The sequence below is a fragment of the Choloepus didactylus genome, chromosome 4, assembly GCF_015220235.1.
Source record: "Choloepus didactylus isolate mChoDid1 chromosome 4, mChoDid1.pri, whole genome shotgun sequence".
Classification (NCBI taxonomy): Eukaryota; Metazoa; Chordata; class Mammalia; order Pilosa; family Megalonychidae; genus Choloepus; species Choloepus didactylus.
Window position 1 is genome coordinate 85,240,645 of NC_051310.1, and position 25,681 is coordinate 85,266,325.

The following is a 25,681-nucleotide window of genomic DNA, read 5'->3' on the forward strand; positions in this document are numbered from 1 at the left end:
GCTGACTTATAGTTCCTTGGGGTGGGGAAGGCAGGTTTTACCCTAAGCCCAAACAGCAAAAGATATTGTCTCAGACCCAGCCCCATTCTGAGATAAGCTCCATGCACGATCCCACCATGAAGAAAGCAGAGCAGACTCACGTGCCCAGACGCTCCTCATGCTTTTTGTTGTCCTTTCCCCACACTTCAATGTCCAAAATGCCCATCCTGTCAGAGAAGTAGTGAAAGTCAAACTGTTCCCGCCACTGGGGATTTGCACTCTTACACAGTGTCTAGAAAACATGCAGTTATAATATTTATTTTCTTAAAATGTTATTCATTGCTACAGCAGCTACACATTAATTGCATTTCTAAAACTGCAGGGGGATCATAATGATGTTCATGCTCCTTATAAAGTAAAGCTTTCCTTCATGAAAAAAAGGGGACTCCCCGAGTGCTCGAGAATTTGCAAACCATCCCTATGCTTTTAGCTACCCTCCAGATTCAATAATTTACCCACCAAGTTAGAAAGAGTTCTGTTACCCCACAAGAAATCATAAATAACATAGATGTTGTGCATATATATCAATAGACATTTTACAATTATTACAATTAGATAACACTAAGGAGTTAATCAAACACATGTAACATTTTTATTGGCATATCCATTCAGTGCTGGCTTAAGAACTATGTAAATTAACAGTTTGGGGTCTTCATTAACATCTGTCAGATGTATAAAATGAGAAACCCACAACTTGTATAGTGTTGCCTATTTTTAAAATCTGAGGTACTGAATCCAGTTATTAGAATAGGAGGGAGTTAGAAAATTCCACTGCAGCCATACTTGGAAATTAAAAGGAGTGGTTTGAAAACTCCACAAGTGTTTCTGTACTCTTCAAGAGTTATTTCAAACTGTGTATGTATTTGGTTCTTTGGTGCTTCATTTACGAAGAGGCCCAGTTTGTGAGTAAAAAGGGAACAAAAATGTTGGCCATTGAGTATTAGGCTAAGAGAGCACAGTATCAAATATTAAATCGTAGCACCAACGATTCCTGTTTGGGAAAACACTGACAGCTCAGACCCGAAAGTAGGCCGCGTTGTGTGAAATAATTTAAGCTGTTTTTCACACTAGGCTTAATATATCAGATCACAGAATTTAGAAACCCAAAAGAAAAAAAATACTCTATCAGAGCACAAACTAAATGCAATATTCCCCAAGGGGGGATGTAGCAGATATTGGACTAATTTTACACTTCACCTTAGTCCAAAGGGCTAAGTGCACTTAGAGATGAATAATTTTTCTATAAATCCTGAGCCTGACCCCAACCGGCTCAAGGAATCTTAGTGGAGAGAAGTGATTATCTTAGATATGCTCACTGTGAGGTACAGCCAGAGACTACCTCGTTAAAATAATGATCTGCAAATTTCCGGAATAACTAGCCTTCAGTTTTTCACATTTCTTATAAACTAGTCTTCAATGTAAGTCTCAATTTTCTACTCTTTGGGTTGGAGTAAATGAAGTCGAATATTTGATATTACACTGAAAATAGTACAGCAGAGAAAACCTCTTTCCACCCTAAATCACTTTCCAACGTGTCTGCATCTGTTATGTCCTCTAGGCTGGAAAGCCCAAACTGCAAGTATCCCCTGGTCTATTTTCAAAATCTTCCACTGATTTTATTTCTATGTGGCTTTTGGCATGTAACTTAACTTTAAAGTGCCCTAGCTCCCTCAATCCATAAAACACTGGAAATATTCCTGTCTGACAGTTATGCAAAACTAATTAATTACCATGGTTTGGAGACTAGGTTTTTGAAATAAAAGCCACACAAATTTACTAAGATTAAACACTGAATAGAATTTGGATTGGCAGTTTGAGAGGACCGATTTTTAATGAGAGTTCAAAATGTGTTTACATTTATTCAAAACAAATCACTTTTAACACTTTAGATCATTTATTTTTTAAAAATCACAGCAAAAAACAGCATTGCTAGATGCTATATATTTGTGCTGTTAATACTAATAAGTAAGAGAAAGGAAAGCACATGTAATTTTGGAAATATTTTAGTTATCTCAAATACTTAAATACAAATATAATATATTACAGCACTTTATGTTTCTAGGATTTTGAAAACATTCTGTTATCCTTTTCCTATTTTCTATGAAACACCATTTAATCATTTAAAAAATCCAAATATGTGACACATTTATATCTATTATTTAATAAGCTTGTTCCAGCTCTGAGTTACTGTGTCAAAATAAATTTTTCTAAGCAATCAAAATAACACACATAATTATTGGCTGTATGTATAGAATTACTTTGTTCTCTGGGTTATCCCTAAATATGGTTAGGAGGGTTAAAAATAAATTACTTCTAGTCCTATGAAATTTTGAGTAGAAAACATTCCTTTTTAGTTCTTACATATACTGCTCTCCTTATGGAATTGATAGAACTTACCTTACTTTTATACCTCTGATCTCCCAGTTTTAACTGGACAAACATCTCTGGCAAGCTTCCTCCTGAGACATTCTTCCCTTCCAACAAAGTTATACTTATAATCCCATTCCAGAGTTGGTTCTTTTTCAAGGACTCCGAGAGTCGGAGGTTGCGTATCAAAGAGGACTAAAGCAAAAAATAAAGATGACATGTGAACTTGCTTATAATCCCTAAATGTGACTTTGGTGACCAAAGAAATTCCAGCTTTCAATATCTGATTATAAACATCACTCCCTGCCTAATGAAAAGTGCCTTCACTGGTTTCACGAACCTGCAATCACAGTTATGTGATTTTCCTCTCAAGCACTGGACTTGTAACAATATAGTGAAAAATGAACACAAATAAGGTTTACGTTTGGCTCGGGCCTGTTCTCCCACAGAGATGTGCTCTCTGGGAAGAATCTTTAAACTGGGCCTTTGGCTATTTCAGTAGTAGGAAGGGAAGAAAGGCATTCTGGGAAACAGAAATATAAGAAGAAGGTATTGCTTTGCAAAGCAACAAAATAACTCCAGGCATTTAGGAATAATAGCTTTGAATTTATTCCTTACATTTGAATCTGTCCCCACATCCATTTATTCCTAACTATGATTAGGAGGATTAAAAATAATCCAATACCACAGTAAGATTCACAACTCCCAATAAAGTCTGTCATCAGGCTAGGTGGCCAAATCAGCTTTGCAGATCTGGTGGGAGAACGCATAAAGTACTTCTCACAGTAGGGTTCGAGATCTAACTTATTTTTTCCCTTTTCTAAATTGTATTACTCGTGCACACTCACACACATGCACACCTTAAACAGAACATAGCAAAAGGCAAACATCCCCTATTATTAAGTTATACAAGAGACAGACACATTTGTTTGTTTTTATTTCCATTATGTAAACTTTCAAACATGCACAAAGTGGAAAGAGAAAAGTACAATAAACTACCATGTACTATTCACCAGCTTCAAGATTTTGCCAATCTTTGTTTCATCTATTCCTTTGCTATTTTTTCTTGTTGAAGTATTTTAAAGCAAAACTCACATTTGGTTTTACATAACCACCATGCCAAGGTCACATTCAATAGAATTAACCATAATTTCCTTAATATCATTAAATCCTCAACCAATACTCAAGTTTCCATGATGGTCTCAACAATGTCTTCTTATAGGTAGGTTGATGGAGTCAGTATTACCACGTGATCCACATGCTGCATTTAGTTGGGGGAGTTCATTTTTGTTCTCTGTTTAGTAAGTAAATTGGCACAAGCATTGAGTTTCTTTATTTGAAGAAGAAATAAATGGGCTGGAGAATAATGTAGAGGGCACCAAGTATCATAGAAAAGCAATGAATTTCTAACACTGTATATTCATTCCTGTTACTTGCTCAATATATCTGCAAGATCATTTAGACACCAATTTGCTCAGAAACCAGTTAGTCACAATTTATCACAACAAATGGGATGTCAGTATCATATTAATTTAATACCAGAGTACTTCATCCAACACACATCACTCTATCACCCTTAATAAATGTTGCAACAGTGCACCAGGGTGACTTGTAGATAATTTTATAACAACCTTAAACAAAATACATATAAGGAAAAATATCTACTCCTAAATTGCATATCTTTATTGCTTTTCTCTTGAAACACACAAAACACACACACACATACAAACATACCCACAGAGGTTTTGGAGAAGCTGAGACAAAGCAGGGAGGGCAAAGAATTTTAAAAACAAACAAAAAAGCAGCCTCTCCTCTAGGAAATTTAAGGCATTTTATCGTAACTCCTCTGGGCAGTTGGATATGTTTAACAATGAAGGCTAATAGCATAGATAAAAATTGGTGATTTTACATTTATTAAAAACAACACAACCCATCAGGATAGAGAGATAGACAGATAAATATACAGAGAGACAGACAGATGTAGGTATGTGTGTATGTGTGTGTGTATATGTAGATATACATTTTATAGCTTATTAGGCACATGGGCTGAAAACTCCTGTCTTTAGAAAGAAAATGAGATTTTGATTCATATATCCTGGCACAATTCCTTTTTAAAATTTTCTTTCTTAAAGTTTGACTTGCAGACCAAAAAGCTAAAGCATGACCTATCCCATGGCCATGCTTCAAAGTTCCGACAGATCTATTCCTCCCTAAACACAGCAACTATTTCAAAATTCTTTTTATAAAGAAGGGAGTAATGTCCACAAGGGATCAAAGGGTATCCTACAGTCTGGCAATTGCCTAAGAAAAATGGCAGTGCTTCCATGAAATATGCCCTAAAATAATTTTGCGGCTTGGTATGTCCTAATTTCAAATTGGATGTTTATCTTGGAAAGGCTTCTATCTAACTTGTCCATAAAACAGTCCCACTTAGCTCTATGAGCTCTGTGAAAATGGAATCCAAAGCTGGTTATTAAGGGGGCTGAGAGATAGGTTCCATATGGCCGAACAGCATGGGAGGGCAGGGCTGGGGCCGACATCAGGCACAGCTTGGCTTGAGCTCCTGATCTATCCACGGACACTCGTTGCATTACACCATAACATCTGGATTATTGCTTGTAATGTCCCTGGGAAATATCCACTTTCCATCAAAGCCTTTATCTATCCCAGTCAGACTTTGAACATTTTAGTATTTAACACAGTCATGTTTGATGTGATGGACTTGCTCCTTGCTGTCCAAGATTTTTTTTTTCCCCTACTAAAGACAGAGTGGGAGAAGAAAAGTATTTACTGCACAATTCACAGATAGAAGAGAAAGAACATAAGCCTTTTATTCTACTTTGCTCGCCCTAAATAACTCTGTAAAACTCACTATCAGGTTATCTCTAAAATGAAGTTTCATCTGTAAGCAACATGTCCTGGTGCACGCGTGCGTATGTGTAAGCGTGTGAGAAAGAAGTTTCTTAATTACTTAAACATTTCTCCTCTACCCTTGAGCCTTGTCATGATGGCATAAGAGCAGCGAGTCTGTGATTGGGGGTAGGGTCTGAGCATCCTGTGTGCTCTGTTGCAGAGCTGGGCTCTCAAAATCTTTTGCACTCTCTTCAAACACTCCCTTTCTCCCCACAATAAATCGTCTCATCTGCACTCACTCAGTTAGCTGAATGGCTCAGGTTTTCATGTCTGTGCCTGAGCCCTTAAGTGAAATTTGTCATCTTAATGCAGCTTGGAATGTGAAAGGAGAGAAGGAAATTACCCATCAAAGGGGAAGTCCACCCCACCTGAACCGAAACAAACACCAGGAGATAGTGCAAAGCTTCTGGGTCCTGACCCTAATTTCTCAGCAGACATAGAGGGTAAAATATAGCCCATAAGGATTTTGTTATTTTTCTCCTCCTTCCTCCCCATGGATCAGAACCTTTTACTCTTTTTATGTTGATTCATTCATATCCTCTCTCTTTCTTGAGCCCCTACCCTGCCAAATCCACACCCGTTCTTTTATAAAGTGACTTCCATCTGAAGCATGCTGATTAGTTATTAATAGTGAAAACAAGGTGTGATGTTTAACTTAGAAACATATTCACTTTCATAAAAACGAAACAGCTTAAAAACATGAGTTTACTTCTGGGCCATGACAATCCCACAGATAATGAAGGCAGGGAAGAAAGGGAAGGCAACTGGATATATAAGCAGCAGAGCTTCAGCTCACTTCAAAATGGTAGAGAACCCTTCAGAAGTTTTTGATCTAGGAATAGATTCACAAGAAAGTAAATGAACTGTCCTTCCTGTGATATAGAAAATGGGCTAAATTTGGGGGATGTGGATTATTTTAGGATATATGGCCAAGGGGCATGCAGCAAGGCTGTTGATGTGGACTCTAATACCCCTTTCTCTTGGCCTGAAGGGATGATGGGCATGTCAGCTCCATATCATCAATCTATTCCAAGCCAGGGAGACTGGCAGAGAGATCAGGAGTAAAGAAAATGCCTGAAATGAGGATACAGAATCTCAGAAACTGGGGCTGTAGTCAGCAGCCATCATAAGTGATGTTACATTCAGCTATACCCTGTTCCTGAAATGACTGTGTTGACCCATACCATAGAGTAACTATCCAAAGTACCCTGGGTGCAACAAAATAGAAAAAAAAAAAGGGGGGGGGGGATCAGGAAGGCATTGACTAGTACACACATACTGGGGGTCAAATACTGTATGGGCACTTGATATATCATCTCAAGCATAGAAATATAAAAATGCAAATATTTCAGTATTGCGAAGACATCTTATTTTGACTCTGGTTCATTATTTTCCTAACTCACTTTGAGAAAGTAGGTAGTCAGTGGAAACAAACACATGAAAAAACTAACCAATTTTGTAAAACCATGAACAGGAACCCAAGATTCCAACCATGTTGGCCACTGCTTTGAAAGGCAATGGGAGAACATTCAGTCAATAAAAGGTTTCACTGAAATATTCCTTTCAAGCTTTTGCAGCATGTAAAACAACTGCTTCTTGTCAACAGCTTTTAAGGCACGACATGAGAAGAACCAGGCATCCATGGAACAGGCTCCCAAAAAAAGACCCTACTCAGCAGCTCCTTTTAATCATCTGAAGAGGATTCAGGAGGCATAAATTGTATTAGAACTACACCAAATCTTACATAAGGACATAAAGAAAATCCTTTAAATTTCCCACATGGTACATGATTCATATTGACAGGTGAAAACTATATCACAGATACAAGAATATGAATGTGTGAACCAAGACATTGCTATCAAAGTTTTTCATTGAATTTAGTATCTTTAAATTATAAGAGACTATTACCACTCAATTCTCACCTTAAAAATAAAAGTTAAATTAAGAGAAGATAAAAATAGATAAAGACTATAAATGTCCAATGGCTCTCTGAATTTATGAACAGGAAAAGTTTTGCTTCTGACATATTAACTGCTATTTAAAAATGAGGGAGGAGGTTCTGATCAAAATGTCAGAGTGAGATGCTTCAGGACTCTACCCACCCCCCCCAAAAGCTGTGAACAACCAGCAAGCACTGCCAGAAACATCTTGCTCAAAGCTCCAGAAAAAGAGTTAAAGACTGTAGTAAAAGGGTGAGCACTGAAGCAACAAAAAGGCTACTTAAAAGCAATAGGAAAAAAGAAAAAAAGAAAAGAAAAAAAAAGCACTAGGATCTCCGGACACCCTGGCTGCCCCTCCCAACACTTCCCAGCTTGGCATGGAGTCTGCCTGCACTCCCACCCTGGCCCCAGTTCCAGAAGGAGCAGAGCAAACCCTTGAGCACATATTGGGAGGTTGTATGTCTGGCTATAGGACACACAGTGCAGCGCCTGGGCCATGAGGAAACAGTTTCCTAGGGAAGAGGGGACATCTGGAACCATGTAAATGGGGGAATTACCAGGGCCACATGTGCATGCCGAAGACAAGAGGATGCACAAAAAGGATCAGGAAGGGCCCAAGCTTTGGTCTGGGGCTATTCTCTAAATTCATTTTTTGGATAAGCCCTGAAGGAGAGTCAGGGATGAAAAAGTGTTTCCCTCCCCTCCCCGTTCCTTTCTTTCTTTCTTTCTCCTGGCATTAAGGAAATCTTTGCTGTAACACTAGCTGGATACAAATTTAAGAACAGGCCTCTGAATGTAAATAATAGCTCTGCCAGTTTGGATATATTACGTACCCCAGAAAAACCCATGTTCTTTAATGCAATCTTGTGGGGGCAGACATATTAGTGTTGATTAAGTTGGAACCTTTGGTTTAGGTTGTTTCCACAGAGATGTGACCCACCCAACTCTGGGTAATACCTTTGATTGGATTATTTCCATGGAGGTGTGGCCCTGCCCATTCAATATGGGTCTTGATTTAATCACTGGAGTACTTTAAAAGAGAGTCACACAGGCCCAGATGCTTGCTAATGCTGATGCTTAGACATGCTTGGAGTTGAAGACCCCTGATGGTGGCTGCAGCTGAGAGATACATTTTGGAGCAGCCATTGAAAGTAGACTTTTGCTAGTCTAGAGTTTGCCTGGGAGAAACTCAGAGAATACCCCCAGACGCCTAGAAATAAACATCCTGGGAGAAAACCATTTTGAGACACAATCTGGGAGCAAAGGAAGAAGACACCAGCCATGTGCCTTCCCAGACATCAGAGGTGTTCCAGACACCATCGGCCATTCTTTTGTGAAGGTACCCTATTGTTGACACCTTAGCTTGGACACTTTTATGGCCTTAAGACTGTAACTTTGCAACCAAATAAACCCTCTTTATAAAAGCAAATCCCATTTCTCGTATTTTGCTTAAGAGCAGCATTAGCAAACCAGAACAAGGCAATAAAATACTAAACTATCAAAATGTCCAGGTTTCAACAAAAAGTTACAAAACATACAAAGAAATGGGTAGTGATTGCCCAGGCAATGTTGATTAAGGCATTAGAAACTGCCTACAAGGAGGATCAGACTTGAGACATTCCAAACAAAGACTTAGAAAATGGTCCTAAATATGTTCAAAGAGCTAAAAGAAAACATGGACAAAGAACTAAAGGAAACCAGGAAAACAACAGATGAACACAAAGAGAGTGTCAATAGAGAGATGGAAATTATGAAAAAGAACCATACAGAGCTGAAGACCGCTGTGACAAAAATTACAAATTCCCTATAGGGGTTCAACAGAAAATTGGCAATGATGGAAAAAAGAATCAGTGAACCTGAAGATAAGATCATTTAAATCATTCAGTATGAGGAGCAGAAAGAAGAAAAAATAAGAAAAGTGAGCAGACCCCAGGGAACCTGTGGGACACCATCAAGCATACTAATATACATATTATGGGAGTTCCAGAGGAGAAGAAAAAAGGTGCAAAGAGAATATTCAAGGAAATAATGGCTGAAAACTTCCCAAATTTAACAAAAGACATGAGTAGACACATCCAAGATGCTCACCAAACTCCAACTAGGACAAACCCACATAGAGTTACACTATGGCATATTACAATCAAACTGTCAAATGTCAAAGAAAGATAAAGACAGAATTCTGAAAGCCTCAACAGAAGCAACATGTCACATACAAAGGAGCCTCAATAAGATTAAGTGCCAATTTCTCATCAGAAACCATGGAGACAAGAAGGCAAAGTGCTGGCAGCAAAAAAAAGTACCAACCAAGAATTCCATATCTGGCAAAACTGTCTTTCAAAAATGAGGGTGAGATTAAGACATTTCCAGATAAAACAAAAGTGGAGGGATTTCATTACCACTGGATTGGCCCTACAAGATATGCTAAAGGGAGTTCTACAGGTTAAAAGGAAAGAACAACAGACAACCAATCAAAGCCACATGAAGAAATAAGGATTTCAGATAAGGTTACCAACATGGGTACATATAAATGGGAGTACTATTGTATTTTTGGTTTGCAACTCAATAGTTTATTTCCTATAGGATCTAAAAGGCAAAAGCATAAAATGTAATGAGAAGTCAGTGGTTTGGAACTCATAATGCATAAACATGTAATTTGTGACAAGAACTACACAAAGGCGGAGGAAGAGAAGGGTGTAGGAACACAGTTTGTGTAAAACCATTGATGTTAACTTGATATCAAAGCAAACAAGATTATTATAGAATCACGATGTTAAATTTAAGCTCCATGGTAACTACAAATAAATTTTCAGAGAATATGCAAGTTCATAGAGACAGAAATTAGAATAGAGGTTGCCAAGAGCCAGGGGAGAGGAGAAAAGGGAAATAATGTATAATGTGTGTAGAGTTTCTATTTGGGGAGATGAAAAGTTTTAGTAGTGGAAGGTCATGAGGGTATTGCAGTATTGTGAATGTGATTAATCCCATTGAATGAAATGCCTGTGAGTAGTTGAGATGGAAAGACAGAGAAGAAGTAGCAATTAAAGAGACAATAACAATTAAACAGAATAAAAGATCTTGGATAACATCTAGCAAGGGAGGAGAAAAGGGCTCAAAGGGACATTATTGGGGCATATGAAAAATTAGAATATAGACTATAAGCTTTATATCAATATTGGTCCTTCTGGCCTGGGGCACACATGATTCTGAGGCTTGCAATAGATTTATGGCCTTACCTGGGCATGTCTGAGGCCCCCAGAAAAGAGGAAAGCCTCTGGACATCATTCTGCCCAGGCTAATGCCAACCTAGATGCCATAAATGGGCAGCAAAGCATAGGGTTCAAGACACTCAGCACACTCACAGTGCTTCTTCTCTAGAGAGGTAGACAGACTGTCTATCTATCTATGTCTATCCATACATCTATCAATCTATCCATATCTATCTATCTATCTATTCATCTATCTATCCAACCATCTATGCATCTATCAATCCATCTATCTACCTATCTATTCATAAATCTATCAACCTATCCATATCTATCTATCATCTATCTATCCATCTATCTATCTATCTATCTGGCTGGCTGTTTGGGGTATAAAAAGGTAAAAGGTGTTATGTTGGGTGGGATTTGAGTTCAGTTAAGAATGTCTGAAAATGAAACAGGCAGAATAAACAAATAACAGCAGCCTATTAAATGAGAAAGACTGTCAACCTCTGTTTCAGCCATAATAGCCTCCTTTTTGTTCCTCAAACTGAGCATACTTGCTCTTGTAAAAGGCTTTTGCCTTTACTGTTTCTTTGGCCTACACAGAAATAAAGGATGTGCATCTAAATTAGAGAAAGACATAGACTAAAAATGGGCCTTTACCTGGAAGGTGGGAGAAGAGGTATCCATTCCAGTGTGAGTAGCTCCTTCTCAACCCAAAACTATAGCAGTAGACAAACCAATCATCAAAACTCCCTCCTGATCATCACCTGGGCTCTGGTCACAGAGCAGCTTATTATAAATAAACAAATAAAAAAACACAGAGATGGATAGACAGATGGATAGATAGATGGATAGATAGATAGATAGGTAGATAGATAGATGGATAGATGGTGCTTTCCTCCAAATTCGTTGGCTTTTCTCCTTCAATTTAAGTTCTGCCACATCAAACCAATCTTGTGGCAAAATGCCTGTCATGGAGCTTAAAGTCATGCTTGCAAGTCACCTGAGTTTTGAAGACCTTAGCAGAAGAATGACTCCTCAAAACATGCAGTCTGCAAAGTGCTTAAATCTGTAATGAGGTCTTAGTGAATTAGTATTTCCTTAGCGTTCAGAAGCAAAATTGATATTGTCCATCCATATGATTCAGTCAAAGGCAAAAGCACAACCCCAGTGGGGCCCTGATGTGTGCCACATGACAGCTCTTTGGGTTCATGATCAACTTTTCAGCCAATTTGCCAGTTCTCACAGTGTACTGGAAAAACAGCAGGGAAACTGGTAATGTTACCACTCAGTACCACCTTTCATAACAATAAAATAATTTCCCTAAGCAAAACACTTCTAGCAATTCCACCCTTGTGAAACACTGACTTCCTGAGGAAAGCCCTGGATATTCAAGAGAGAGAAAAAGAGGGACAGAAGGAATAAAGGGATAAAGAGAAAATGTAAAAAAGGAGAGAAGACAAGGGAGTGCATAATCTAAGCTCATATGGAATCCTCACCATTTAATCCAGGGTTGTTAGAAGACAACAGCATTTTTTATTTAATTTTATTGAGGTTGTTCACATACCATACAATTATCCAAAGATGCAAAAGTGCATAATCAATTGCCCATGGTACCATCATACAGCTGTGCATCCATCACCACAATTATTTTTTTTTTCAATTTTTAGAACATTTTTATTACTCCAGAAAAGAAATAGAGACAAAAAAAGAAAACTCAAATCCTCCCATACCCCTACCACCCCCCTCCATTATTGATTCTTAGTATTTATAGTACATTTGTTACTATTGATGAAAGAATGTTAAAATACTACAAACTGTAGTACACAGTTTGCAACAGGTATATTTTTTCCCTATATACCCCTCTATTATTAACTTCTAGTTATAGTGTCATACATTTGTTCTAATTCATGAAAGAGATTTCTAATATTTGTACAGTTAATCATGGAGATTGTCCACCACAAGATTCACTGTTTCATACATTCCCGTATTTTAACTTCCAACTTTCCTTCTGGTGACATATGTGTCTCTAAGCTTCCCCTTTCCACCAATTCACATACCATTCAGCACTGTTGGTTATTCTCACAATAACATGCTACCATTACCTTTGTTCATTTCCAAACACTTAAGTTTAACCTACTTGAACATTCTGCTAATAATAAGCAACTGCTCCCCATTCTTTAACCTCCTTCTATATCCTGGTAACTTATGTTTCATGTCTATGAGTTTACATATTATAATTAGTACATATCAGTGAGACCATGCAATAGTTGTCCTTATGTGTCTGATTTATTTTACTCAATGTAATGACCTCAAGGCTTCTTTATCAATCTGTTTTTTTTTAAAGATGGTTTTGTTCATCCACCATACTTTCCATCCTAAGTAAACAATCGATGGTTCCCTGTATAGTCATATATTTATGCATTCACCACCAAAACCACTATCTATATAAGGACATCTCCATTTCTTCCACAAAGAAGGAGGAAGAGTCAAAGAAGGTAGAGAGAAAAAAGAAAAAGAAAAAGAAAGAAAAAAAACATGACAGCTAAAAAAGCAACAAAAGGAAAGATAGAGTTAACCTAAATTAGAATAAAAGGGTCAGACAACATCACCAATGCCAAGAGTCCCATACCTCTCCCTTATGTCCCCTTCTTAAAGGCATTTAGCTTTGGTATTGCCTTGTTACATTAAAGGAAACATAATACAATGTTTCTGTTCATTACAGTCCCTAGTTTGCATTGATTGTGTTTTTCCCCCAGTACCTCCTATTTTTAACACCTTTCAAGGTTGACGTTCATTTGTTCTCCCTCATGCAAAAACATATTTGTATATTTTATCACAGTTGTTGAGCACTCTAGGTTTCACTGAGTTATACAGTCCCAGTCTTTATCTTTCCTCTTTCCTTCTGGTGTCCCACATGCTCCTAACCTTCCTCTTTCAACCACGCTCACAGTCATCTTTATTCAGTGTACCCACACTGCTGTGCAACTATCTTCCCAGTTGTGTTCCAAACCTCTCATTCCTGCTTTTCCTATCTGTCTGTAGTGTTCCCTTTAGTGTTTTCTGTAGCACAGGTACCTTGTTCACAAACTCTCTCATTGTCTGTTTATCAGAGAATATTTTAAACTCTCCCTCATAGTTGAAGGACAGTTTTGCTGGATATAGGATTCTTGGTTGGCGATTTTTCTCCTTCAGTATCTTAAATATATCACACGACTTCCTTCTTGACTCCATGGTTTCTATTGAGAAATCCACACATAGTTTTATCAAGCTTCCTTTGAATGTGATGGATTGCTTTTCTCTTGCTGCTCTCAGGATTCCCTCTTTATCTTTGACATTTGATAATCTCATTATTAAGTGTCTTGGCGTAGGTCTATTCAGATTAATTCTGTTTGGGGTATGCTGCACTTCTTGGATCTGTAATTTTATGTCTTTCATAAGAGATGGGAAATTTTCATTGATTATTTCCACTATTATTGCTTCTGCCCCTTTCCCTTCTCTTCTCCTTCTGGGGTGCCCACGACATGTACATTCATGTATTTTATGCTGTCATTAAATTCCCTGAGACATTGCTCATATTTTTTTTTTCCTTATCCGTTCTTTTGTGTGTAGGATTTCAGGTGTCTTGTTCTCCAGTTCCTGAGTGTTTTCTTCTGCCTCTTGAGAGCTGCTGTTGTATGTCTCCATTGTGTTTTTCATCTCATGCTGTATCTTTCATTTCCACAGATTCTGCCAGTTGTCTCAAACTTCCGATTTCTACCTTATGTTTGCCCAATGTTTTCTTTATAGCCTTAATCTCTTTTGTTTTGTCTTCCCTGAACTCATTAATTTGTTTTTTTATTTGATTAAGTATATTTCTTTGAAAATCTTTAATAGATTGTTTCATTAAAGTGAAACAATATTGCTGACAGGGCGACACAGGAATGAGATGCGGACACAAAGTTAAGAGTTAAGGGAGCAGGGGGCCCACTCGCCTCTAGGGTGAATGGATGCCAATGCATTTTTGCTCCAGCTATTTATTAGAGCAGATCACGTGCATATGCTAAAGATCCTCGGGCTCAGGAGAGCCCACCAGATACCTACGTTTACATCAGATGCATTTACATTGGGTGCGTACATCTTGCTTACATCAGGAACGTCACAGTCACAAGTTACATCAAGTGTATATCATAGTCACAAGACACATACATCAGGTGTATATCGTTATCATAGTCACAAGGCTTACATCTTTACAGGGCGGGCCTGCATGGCATTCTATGCAGGCCTGCGGCTCAGCATTCTCAGCCACCACCGTAGATATGCCTCAGGCAGCATGGAAAACTCAGTTTCCCACACAATATCTCAACTGTATCTTGATTGAGGTGTAAGTTTGTTCCTTTGACTGGGCCATATCTTCATTTTTTCTAGTATAGGTCGTAGTTTTCTGTTGTCTAGGCATCTGGTTTCCTTGGTTACCCCAATGAGATTTTCCGAGAGCAGAACAGGTTCAAGGCTCAGAATAGTGTTATATTCAGGGTGTATCTTAGAAGAATGACAGACTGCCCTGTGAGGTTTCCAGTTGCTGTGCTCTTCCTAACCTGCCCAGCAGGTGGCGCCTGTCAGCTTGTCCCTCCCAACTGGTGTAGGGAGGTGTGGCCCCTTCAGTTTCTGTTCTGGCTGTTTTCCCTCAGGCTCCGGGGTCTGGTTCTGAAGGAAAAGCTGGCCCCATTTCCTTCCTCTAGGGAGTTATCATCTGCATTTGAATAGCTTCTTTGTCTCTCTGACTCTGTAATCTCCACCCCTGTCTGGGTCACAGCTCTGTGAACTGAAAATGGCTGCAGGTCTCTCATCCAAGCCCCTCAGGTTGAGAGAGAAAAAAAGGGACAGGAAGCCCCCTTTCAGAGCCAGGACACGGACCCCCAGTTTCACTCGTTGGCGAGAAGTAACACCCAATCTTCTGGGCTCCCCCTCCCGGGACAGATGAGTCTTCTAGTTCTTTAAAGTCAGTCATCACTAAAAGCCTCTGTCTGCTTGTTGGGGATTTGTAGCTTGCATTCACCAGTCCACATTTGTTAATTAAAACCCCAGTTGGAGCTCGGTTCAGCTATATTCGCTTGCTGGGAGAGTGCTGCTTTCTACCACAGTGAGGATTTGCAGGTCAGCCTGCCATGGTGAGAGGGGCTCCCGGTGCAGGTCCATGGTTTCTACTTACAGATTCTATGCTGCAATCTCAGGCATTCCTCCTAATCCAGGTTGGTGTACGATGTGTGGACAGTCATCGTTGTCCCCCAGCAGTTATTCCAAATTATTTACTAGTTATTCTTGGTTGTTCGTTAGTTGTTCCAGGGGGACTAACTAAATTCCTCTCCTCTCTATGCCGCCATCTTGCCTCTCCCCTCCTGCCACCTTGTCCCTCTCCTATTGTAATAGCATTTTAAAAAGTATTTAAAAAGCCAAAGCAAGGGCTTGGCCTCTATATTTTGCATAAGCAAACAACAGGAAAAGAAAAATTGCTCCAGATATTAACAACAGAGGGATTATTTGCAAAGAACAGGTGATGTAATTGCTAAGAAGCTAAACAGTGAACACTGAGGGAAACATGTAGCAACAATAGGAAGCTGGTTTAGGATACAGCAAGGGCCAGTAACCTTTTTTTTAGTAAAGGTCCAAACAGTAGGTATTTTAGGATTTGTGGACCATAAATTTTCTGTTACAACTAGCCAGTTCTACCATTGTCAGCCACTGGCAGCACACACACACAAAGGGGTGTGGCTGTGTTACAATAAAACTTTAGTTACAGAAACAGACATATGGCTGGATTTTGCTCTCAGGCCAAAGTTTGATGATCCCTAGGCTAGAGAGACAAAAAGAAAAAGAAAAAAGAAGCATGGGGTTTATTGTCACCTTGTAGAAGCTAAAACCCCTGCAGATCTGGCTAATGGAAGATGCAAAAATGCAGCCCATGCCTCAGACACCACTTGAGGCAGAGGAAAAGATGAGAAATAAAAAAGTGAGAAGTAGCCTGGTTTCCCCCTTCCTCCTGCCCTCCAATACCCTGTCCATGCCTTTCATTGTACAAAGCCAGCCAGATGTCAGCTGAGAGGGGCACCTGGGAAATGGAGCCTGCAGAGTTCAGCTTTGGCAATAAGAGAGAGCAACAAAGAGAAAAGAGTGGAGGCATACAGGCCAAGAATCGGCACCAGAGGTCAATTAATTTCCCACTGGAAAAAAAAAATACTTCATAGCAGCATAAGTCATATATCTTAATGTAGATAGCTGACATACAAATGCATAAAATGCTTGTCAAAATAGAATCTAAGAGTATATACTTATCTCAGTGCTAAAGGGTTAGCCATAACATTTTTACAGACCCAAATGGTATTTAGATACATGTATGTGAGCATGCAAAATTTCTAAATACAGTCAATGATTTATCAATTCCATTTTTTATCATTGATTTTTTTGCCCCATTAGACTATTTGGTATAAGAGAAGTAACTGCTGTTAATTTTGTATCCCTGAAATTGTTACTTCCATTAAAAACTTGGATAACCTGAAGATTACGTATAGCAAATATACAAAGAGAACTGTGTTTCTGATTCAGGCCCTATCAAATGATATTCTTAATTCTCATTTAAAAATGCTTACCAGAATATAAACAAAGCCGTTTTGGATAAAAACTCAATCTATTTTAAAATATATTCTCTATGTATTTAATATTAAAATCCAGGATAGAATTGTTAAGGAAACAGTTTAAAATAAGGTCCACAAAGGCTCTGCTCTTCAGGAATCTTTTGGATGATGCAAAATTATAAATTTAGGAGCAATTATCAAAATGAAGTTATGATAAAAATAAAACAGAGGTGAAAAAGTCAATGATATCTTACAGGTAAAGTAAAGCTTGAGACTGGTAAAATTTTGAATATGTATAGCTACGTTATCTTTATGCCAAATTGATTAAAAATATTTTAAAAATATAATATGGAAATTCTATAAAAGGAGCTTATATTTTTAAAATACTAAAAGATAGATTAACCAGGGTATTTTGATTTCTTTACAGAGTTTTAATCACAGTGTCTATAGATTTTCCATGTGATCATATTCATTAGTCAACTTAGAACTTTATCTCCCTTTTCTCTCCAAAACTGAAAATTCCAAAATGCAAAAATTCAACATAACAATGGGAATTCTTCCTCCCTATATAAATTGCATCTCTCAAGATCATGAATACCTTTCAATGAACGCTTTTCATCTAAGATTTCACTAAACATATGTACTCAGTTTGGGGCTATGTTAAGTCCCTGATCCTAGGATACTGAAGTCAAAATTCTCAAAACTACCATGATTATTGTGGAAACAGATGACAACAGCTCAGTGCTAAGGCACAACTCTTATACTGCTCTCTGGGATCCTCTGTTCCCTTCATGTTTTTGATATTTTTATTCAGGCTGTCCACATTGTTTCTATCCCTCTTCATTCCTTTGGCCATCCTTCCATAACCTCCCCTGTCCTCCCTAGACTCCAGTATTCCCCAAGCTCACATTTTTTCTTCCCAGTCTTTATGTTCTTCCACAAACTGCCAGTGCTGTTCCACAGACCAACGCTCCCTAACTAAAGATGGTTATTGATGTACAGTACAGTGTTTTAGTGCAGCAGCCGAATCAATAAAGGAGAAAATACTGCTTTGTCAGGTTCCACCACAGCATTCTGGGAAACTTTACTGCCTCCGACGGTTACAGAAACCCTTAATGCGGGAGAGGAGAGCAGGGCTCCCTTCTGGAGAGGAATGAAGTTCTTCTACCCTCTAGTGACTACAAGGGAATAAAGCAAAAGTTGGGAGAATTTTTGAGAAAGCTTCACATTATTCTTTATCTCCTGTTAATTTTATTTCTAAGAAGAACCAGAATCTTGGGAACCAAGTGAACTGGTAGGATAACCAAGCAAGCACCTTATCAAAGTTATTTTTTAAAGTTTTCAAAATGCAAAGGATATATATTTCAGGAAATAAGAATTAAAATTTGTCTTCTTTGGATTTCAAAAAGCAAGGTTTAGAAAGTATGACCTTCTTCCTAAGTGACTAGTGCTAGTCAGGTTAAAATTCTCTCTTTTCTCTCTCTCCCGCTCTCTTTCTCTCTCATCCCCATTATCTTTATCTATCTGTCTATCTATCTATCCATCTATCTTCTCTCTATCAATCATCTATCTGTCTTCTCTTTTTTCCTCCCTCCGTCTGTCTCACTTACTCCCCCTCACCCTCATAGACACTGGAAGAAGCTTCCATTTCCAATCTCCTCATTTTAAAGAGATGCAAACAGCTGAGGTACAGTGAGGTTAGAAATTTGCATATGCATATGTAAGTGTATGCAAATACAAGCATATATAGACACACACAGACACACACACACACACACACACACCACCACCACCACATTTCAGAAACTGAACTGGATAAATAGCCCAAATCCTGCATCAGAAAATTGGAATTACTTTGTGTGGCTTATTTTTCTTTAAAAACTATCAGAACTGCTAAATTATAACTACTTTTGTTGGGATTTTTTTGTTTGTTACACTAATTTTGTCATTTAGTTACTTAGGTTACAAACCCTTTAAGGGTTTTTTGTTTTTTGTTTTCTTTTTAGTTAATAACCTGATAAATTAATAATATATTCCTACTCGGTGCATGTATATTTTTCACAAATGGGGCAGTCATGTAGAATTATCTAAAAAGGCAATAGCAATGTAAAAAATCACCAGCACTTTTGAAAAAATCTTTAAAGAGACTCTTACAAAAAGTAATAAATTGATTTTTCAGAAGATATAAAATATATCACATATTCCTCTCAATCTTAAATTGTCCCTGTAAGAGGAAGGCTAGTTTCTATGTAATGGCAAATACTTCTTAAAGGACTAAATCTAACCATACTACTCTAAATATTGCAAGCTTAATGAAGTGTAACATTTTAACATGGCCAACATATAAAATGTTACCACCAAAATAAGTGTAAGTTCAAACATCTGGCAAAGCCCCTATTAAAAGAAATTTTAAAAGGTAGGTGGTTCCCCTTCTTATTTGTAACAGCAGTAAGAGAAAAAGAATGTTGCTACATCTAAAGGTTGTGAAATATAAATCACGTTTATATTCGTTTTTGCGACAAAGGTGAAGTTTCTCCCAAATGAGTGAAAGAAAAAACGTGTATTTACCTTGCTGGCACTTAACCGTTTCCGATTTGACCAACGCTAAGGATTATATCCGTTGAATGATGAAAAATGGCAAAATAAAAGAGAGAGAAAGAATCATTAACAATGTAATCATATTATAACACCATTATATCAGATTGTGCAGACCACACTCACCAACTAAGACCCATGTTCTGAGGTTACAGAGAAAGCACATTTGAGCCAAAAAAAATGGTTAGAAACATAGAAAAATCACATTTATGTAGTTGTGCTGCATTATTTTCTCACCGTATCCAGTAACGGAAAGCCAAGGACAAATGAATACTCTTCAATCATTACAAGTATATTAATTTTTAAAATTACCATACAATACTGAAATTTTTCTCTACAAACAGAAGTAGAAAAAGAGAGTTCTCCTATTGAAATATTAAGAAATTCATGGACAGTGAGAGTTCATGTTTAGGTTTCCATATTTTTAGAATTAGGAAAAACAGTGCCATTTGTATTCCTTGATGAAATCTCAATATTCAAAATGTTAGGGGAAAAAATCTGAGACCTTCCGACATAATTAAGACAACCAGGCTAACCCACACTGAGGAGGGAAGAAAAAATAAAATTCTGAACAGCAAGAAACTTCACTACTGTTCTCTTTTGATTTCTCATTTGCCACTCTAAAAGTTCTCTCCCAGTGAAATCCTCTCATTACTCCTGTCACTGTCCAATAATGCAAAGCTTTACTCTGGCTGATTAACCAGCTAACTGGTTGTTAAAATTTGGGATAAATTCTGGATATTACAACTCAATTATGAATCTAATCGAGCAGACCACATTTACGATTATGCTTAAGGAAAAAAATACCTTTAGGTAAATGACCTAACCACTTTGCCAATATATCTTCCCAATAAATTAATAAGAAAATAAATATTCTTCAGGGGAAATCCACTTACATTCCAGTGATCAGCAACTAGAAACATTGGTACAGAAATGATTTGAAAATATTCTTCATTAAAAACAATTCCCCTGCTGAAATTATGAATTCAACATTCTGCCCGTGACATAAAGTTACAGGTACTACAACTTGTGTATTAAAATCAATTTTTATCTATTTCCCCAACAATACAGTGACAAATATCTTCACCCAAAAAAAACCTCAAACATTAATCACCATCTTATAGATGCACAAGGCTGCTTGAGGCCCTTTGACATACAATAACTCATTTGATTATTGTAACAATCATAAAAGATAAACAAAATAAACAAGGAAATTAATGTAAAGTGATCATTACAGACACTAAAAAATTTAATACATTATTATGAGCTAACATGTATTAAGTGTACCCCATGCCAAGCATCATATTTGATCATTTCAATCTTCACAACCCTGAGAAACAGAAACTCTTTTTATCCCTATTTCCCACATGAGGAAATTGGGGCTGGGAGAGGTTAAGTAACTCTCTGAATTTGACCTGGTCACTCAACTTCTCAAAGCTAGAAAGAGATGGACGTGGACTTCAAACACAATCAGTCTGACAACAGGGCTTATAATTCTAACCACAATCCTATTTTGGCCAAGAGAAAGAAACGCATAGCAATATATCGGCCCTCCAGTCAGTCTTTTCCTACTAAATACATAATGCTGTACTTAAGGGTAATTCATAGACATTTCATACATGTTAAGACTTCTGATCTCGGATCTAAAACAACAATGAAACAAGGATGATGGAAAGAAAAATGGGTACAAAAGTGAGAATTCAAATCGAAATCTTTCCATCAGACTTTAAATTCAAATGGAAATTTATAAACAAATGATTTCCAATCAAATAAACTGTTGCCCTCCAATCCCAAGTACTACTTACTCCCATTTAAAAACACCATATAAGAATATCTTGAAATGTTAACTAAAACTTCAAGAAGATAGCCAGCATTTTCTGATATCTACAGTATCCTCTGAGGGCCAAGTTATGTTCTGCAAGTTGAATATCCACATGTGGTTCATGGTGAATTATTCCTGGCTCAGTTAGACTTTGATCAAGTATATAAACAGAAAAAATAGAACTAACAAATAAGAGCAGGCAGGATTTTCTATATGATGACACCTCCATAAAATATATATAAAATAAGTATATCGCACAGCATACCTCTGTCAGACAAACAAAGAACAAAGAAAGCAAGAAAGTTTGTGAATGAGCAGGTAAACTCTGAGAAACTGTGGTAAACGAGGTGAGGCAGTCAGACGAAAGGAGGGTCAAACTAAATAAAATGACAACTGTGGCTACTCTTCGGACTTGGAAAAGATTTCTTTGAGATGTACAAAAACAAATCTAAGCTGCCCCCAGCATTAAATGGTCTACAATTTGAAACAAATTGAAACTGAAAGGACGTTGCTTTAAAACTCCAGATTTTGGCAAAATTTACACCTCTCTTAAGTGCCAATTCACTGTTAAACATAATCCAATGTATGACAGAAAAATTCACAAGGGTAGTCATTTATGAATGCAGCGACTTCCACGAGGAAACCGTTCAACTTTACAAACCCCATTTAAACAGGTAAGAAATACTTAGAGCACATCAGTTGGCATTTGTTAAAACATGTGGTAACTGATATTTATATTACATGTTATTTTAACTTGGTGGCCCAATCAAGCAACTGGTCACCTACTGTATTGAAATTGAATATCATCAATTCATAGACACAATGACAATATTGTCAAGACTGGGAGGAAAACAAAGAAAAACCCTCTTTCATTATCTTGGATGGGAAAAATAATAATTTTTAACATCACTTTTTAGACCTTCTTAACATCAAACTATCACCTTTATTTCAGTGTCAGGTTTTAATAGTGCCACATTTTAAAAAAAGAAATAGAGGTTTTTTTCCTGAGCTATTGTCAAGTAAATTCTCAAAAAGAAGCAATTCAAATTACAAATCACAAATGTTTAGTTGACCATCCAACAACTCAAATGTCATTGTGTGTTTTTCCTTAATATAAAAAGCAAAAAAGTTTTCTTAAAGATCAGGATAAATACTTGGGAAATTACTACGATAACTAGAATAAAAGCTCATGTAAGTATGAAAGCTTACTACCTTTCTATTTGGGTTCTAAAACCCTTCACATAGGTTACTTAACTTTTATAGCCTATTTTACTTGTGCTTTTAAAAAATGAGAAGTCCTAGCCTTTTGTTCAAAATAGCCAAAGATATCACAGGCAGTCATGCAGTTTAATTCTTTAAGCTAGCATCTGTGAGTTTACTGGTAAATCAGTCATGATTTTTATCATAAAAGTAAATTATAACTAAAAGCAAAAGTGATGTCAAAATGAAGACATTTAGAATAGTCTTCTCACCGACCCCAATGCCTTAATTCTAAGAGAATGATCTGAAGCCTAATTTATAAATAGCCTTCAGATTTCCGTACTAGATTCTAAACATGTTAAGTTGAAACACATCTTATCCTTTCTTCAAGCAGATATTTTAATGGACTTTAAAAATACCTTTTAAATAAGTTATAATCAATGACGTTTTTGTTCTCGTTTTAATACTCAGAAATATAAGGTATAAAATCTGAATATAAAATAAGATCATGACTTAAATCTACATATTGGTCCATAAGATCAGACTCTCAACCATATGTGACAAAAGTCAAGTCTTCATTCATATTACACACATCAGATAGCGTATTAACAGGTGATTTTCATGAAATAGACCACAGATCATTAAAATTTGTATCTTCCCCAAAGTACTCTTAATGGAAAACCCAGTAGCTAACACTAACAACAAAAACAAAAACATACAAAAAAAAAAAAAAGGAGAAATTGAATGCTGCAAATGTATGCCTGATCACATTAAATACTGTATAAAGTAATAGTTAAATCTTGAGAACTGCTTTTTCATAACTGAATAAAAAGTCATCTCCCTAAAATAATTTTAGATGGAAGCCTTAACATTCAGTGAAAGTATATTTTGGATGACCTGTTACAAGCAAACAATAAGCAGCATATAAGTTTTAATAATAGCAGTACTACCCATCCTTAATGGATTTACTTTCCTGAGTTCCAAAAAGGAAGATACATATAACCACAGAAAGGTACTTCAAATCTCCATAAAATTATTTGTTTCCACCCATAGATAATTACAAAAATGTCAGTCATCTGTTAGCCTAGTAATCAAAGGACAATTGCAATGAAGAGTTTTAAAAAGAACAAAAGTGTCATACTTACATGTCTCTTGAAATCACCCTGTTTTACTACTAGGTTCAAATTTAACACAATAACTCCCATGTCATCTTCTAAACTATTTGGATCTTCCAATTTTAAAATATGTTCAGTTGTTCTATAAGCAAAAAACAGTAACTAATATTAGTTGGCACTTAAAGATAGGACTTTCATCTTAGAAGGCACCACCAGGAACTTATGGTAAAAGTCGCCTGCCTCTGAACAAGAATTAGACAAACTGCTTTAAAAAAACACAAAATTCAGAGAAAATAGAACAACCACAATCAGGATAGAGGAATTGTTTGACATTGTCTAATTCAACAGTTGGTTAACTGGTTCCAGTCTGCTCCCCAGCCCGACAAATAAACTTTAAATGCCTGCTTTAATTTTATTAGGTTAATTAACCTGAGTTTCAATACATGAAAGCACAAAATCCAATATACATTTTAGAACACATTATAGAATATTTTTATGTTTAATATATTTGGGAGTTAAAAAGCTAAATGCAAAGATATGATGAGAATTATAACTTGCATGGTTCCATTTATTCAGTTATTTTTGTCATTTGATTTCAACAAATCCCATCTAATTTAACATTATCTTAAGTTCACTCTAAAATTCACCAGTAACAATTACATGGTAAAAATACAATACCTGTTAAGCTCAAGATCACTGAGCATTACAAAGGCAGAACCCATGAAATCAGAAGTGGTTAAATCTCGATCATATACCTACAAAGAGTAAACAAGCCAGTAAAACACAAGAATGTGGATAACCAACCATGTTTACCTAATTATTAGCAAATGGAATACCCTGGTAATTTGAATTCAATCATTTAGATCTAAAAATAATTTGCACAGTCCAGCTGAAGGGGAATTTATCTAAGCCAAGAGAACAAACTTATTCGAATTTGCCCATTTTGCCTACCGAAACAACAGGAGAAAATACTTTTAAGGCAGTATTCATGTACATTAAAATGTTATGCACAATGGACCACTCTCTGTAGTTTAAACTGTCTCTCATTAAAATTAAGTATTTTCCACAGTGAGCAGATCTGCCAATTAAATCGAAATTTGCTAAATATTCTACAGCAATCTCATCCTGCACTCAACTCATGCAGTTTTAACCCAGATGTTAGCGCAATTGATGCTTACTACCGGTAACTTTAAGCTTTATTAAGTATAAAGTTATTCCTAATGAGAAAGACTTTACTACTTGTCGCCACTGCACTTCTGCTAATAATTCTTCCACATTCAGTAAGTTTAAATATAATCAATGAAGTTATTGTTTTCACTCTGATTTTCTGTAGAGTAATCTCACTGATCTGAGAGGAAACATACAGTTTTGACAAATGATACGAAGACATCTTACCAAATTAATATTTTAACCCAGTGCCTCAGAACAATAAAAGAATTCATTTTGTCAAGCTTACTTTTAAGAGATCATCAAGGATTGCAGAGGAATAAATGTTTTAAATAAAAGAGCAGATTTGAAAGTCTTAATTACCTTCACCCATAGCTTTTGATTAAGGTTTTGTATTGGTAATACAACTATCTCATCCCAAACTGGGTTCAAGTTCTTATAGATGACTTTACTTTTGTACAGCGTCTTCCCATTCAGCTTAAATTTCACATAGGGGTCACTTGTGCCTTTAAAAGAAAAAGAGAGCAAGATAAGTTTTAAAAATAGATGCGAAAACCTAGGATCTCCACTAAGTGAAGATTCTTTCCACACTCCCATGGCTCAAAGCATTCCACCAAGCCCGCCCAGAACAAATGTCTCCCTGTGCAGAAACTAAAGGTCCCAGAGGTGCAAGGGAGAGAAAAACGAAACAATTTGGGGAAATGAC

General features: G+C 36.9%; 1 protein-coding gene across 10 annotated transcripts in view; it reads right to left on the minus strand.

Annotated features, from left to right (window-relative positions):
• The window catches only part of MCTP2 (multiple C2 and transmembrane domain containing 2), a 254,741-nt gene that overhangs the window by 130,187 nt on the left and 98,873 nt on the right, over window positions 1-25,681 (minus strand). For 9 of the 10 annotated variants that reach the window (XM_037832944.1, XM_037832947.1, XM_037832945.1 and 6 more), the window contains 6 exons: window positions 25,339-25,481; window positions 24,487-24,563; window positions 23,839-23,950; window positions 19,645-19,680; window positions 2,437-2,601; window positions 141-271 (listed from right to left, as the gene is read on the minus strand). In XM_037832944.1, the coding sequence (XP_037688872.1) occupies window positions 141-271; window positions 2,437-2,601; window positions 19,645-19,680; window positions 23,839-23,950; window positions 24,487-24,563; window positions 25,339-25,481 (664 nt within the window). Of the gene's footprint in view, window positions 1-140; window positions 272-2,436; window positions 2,602-19,644; window positions 19,681-23,838; window positions 23,951-24,486; window positions 24,564-25,338; window positions 25,482-25,681 lie in introns of those variants that run through there. The other variant, XM_037832953.1, reaches the window with a different exon arrangement.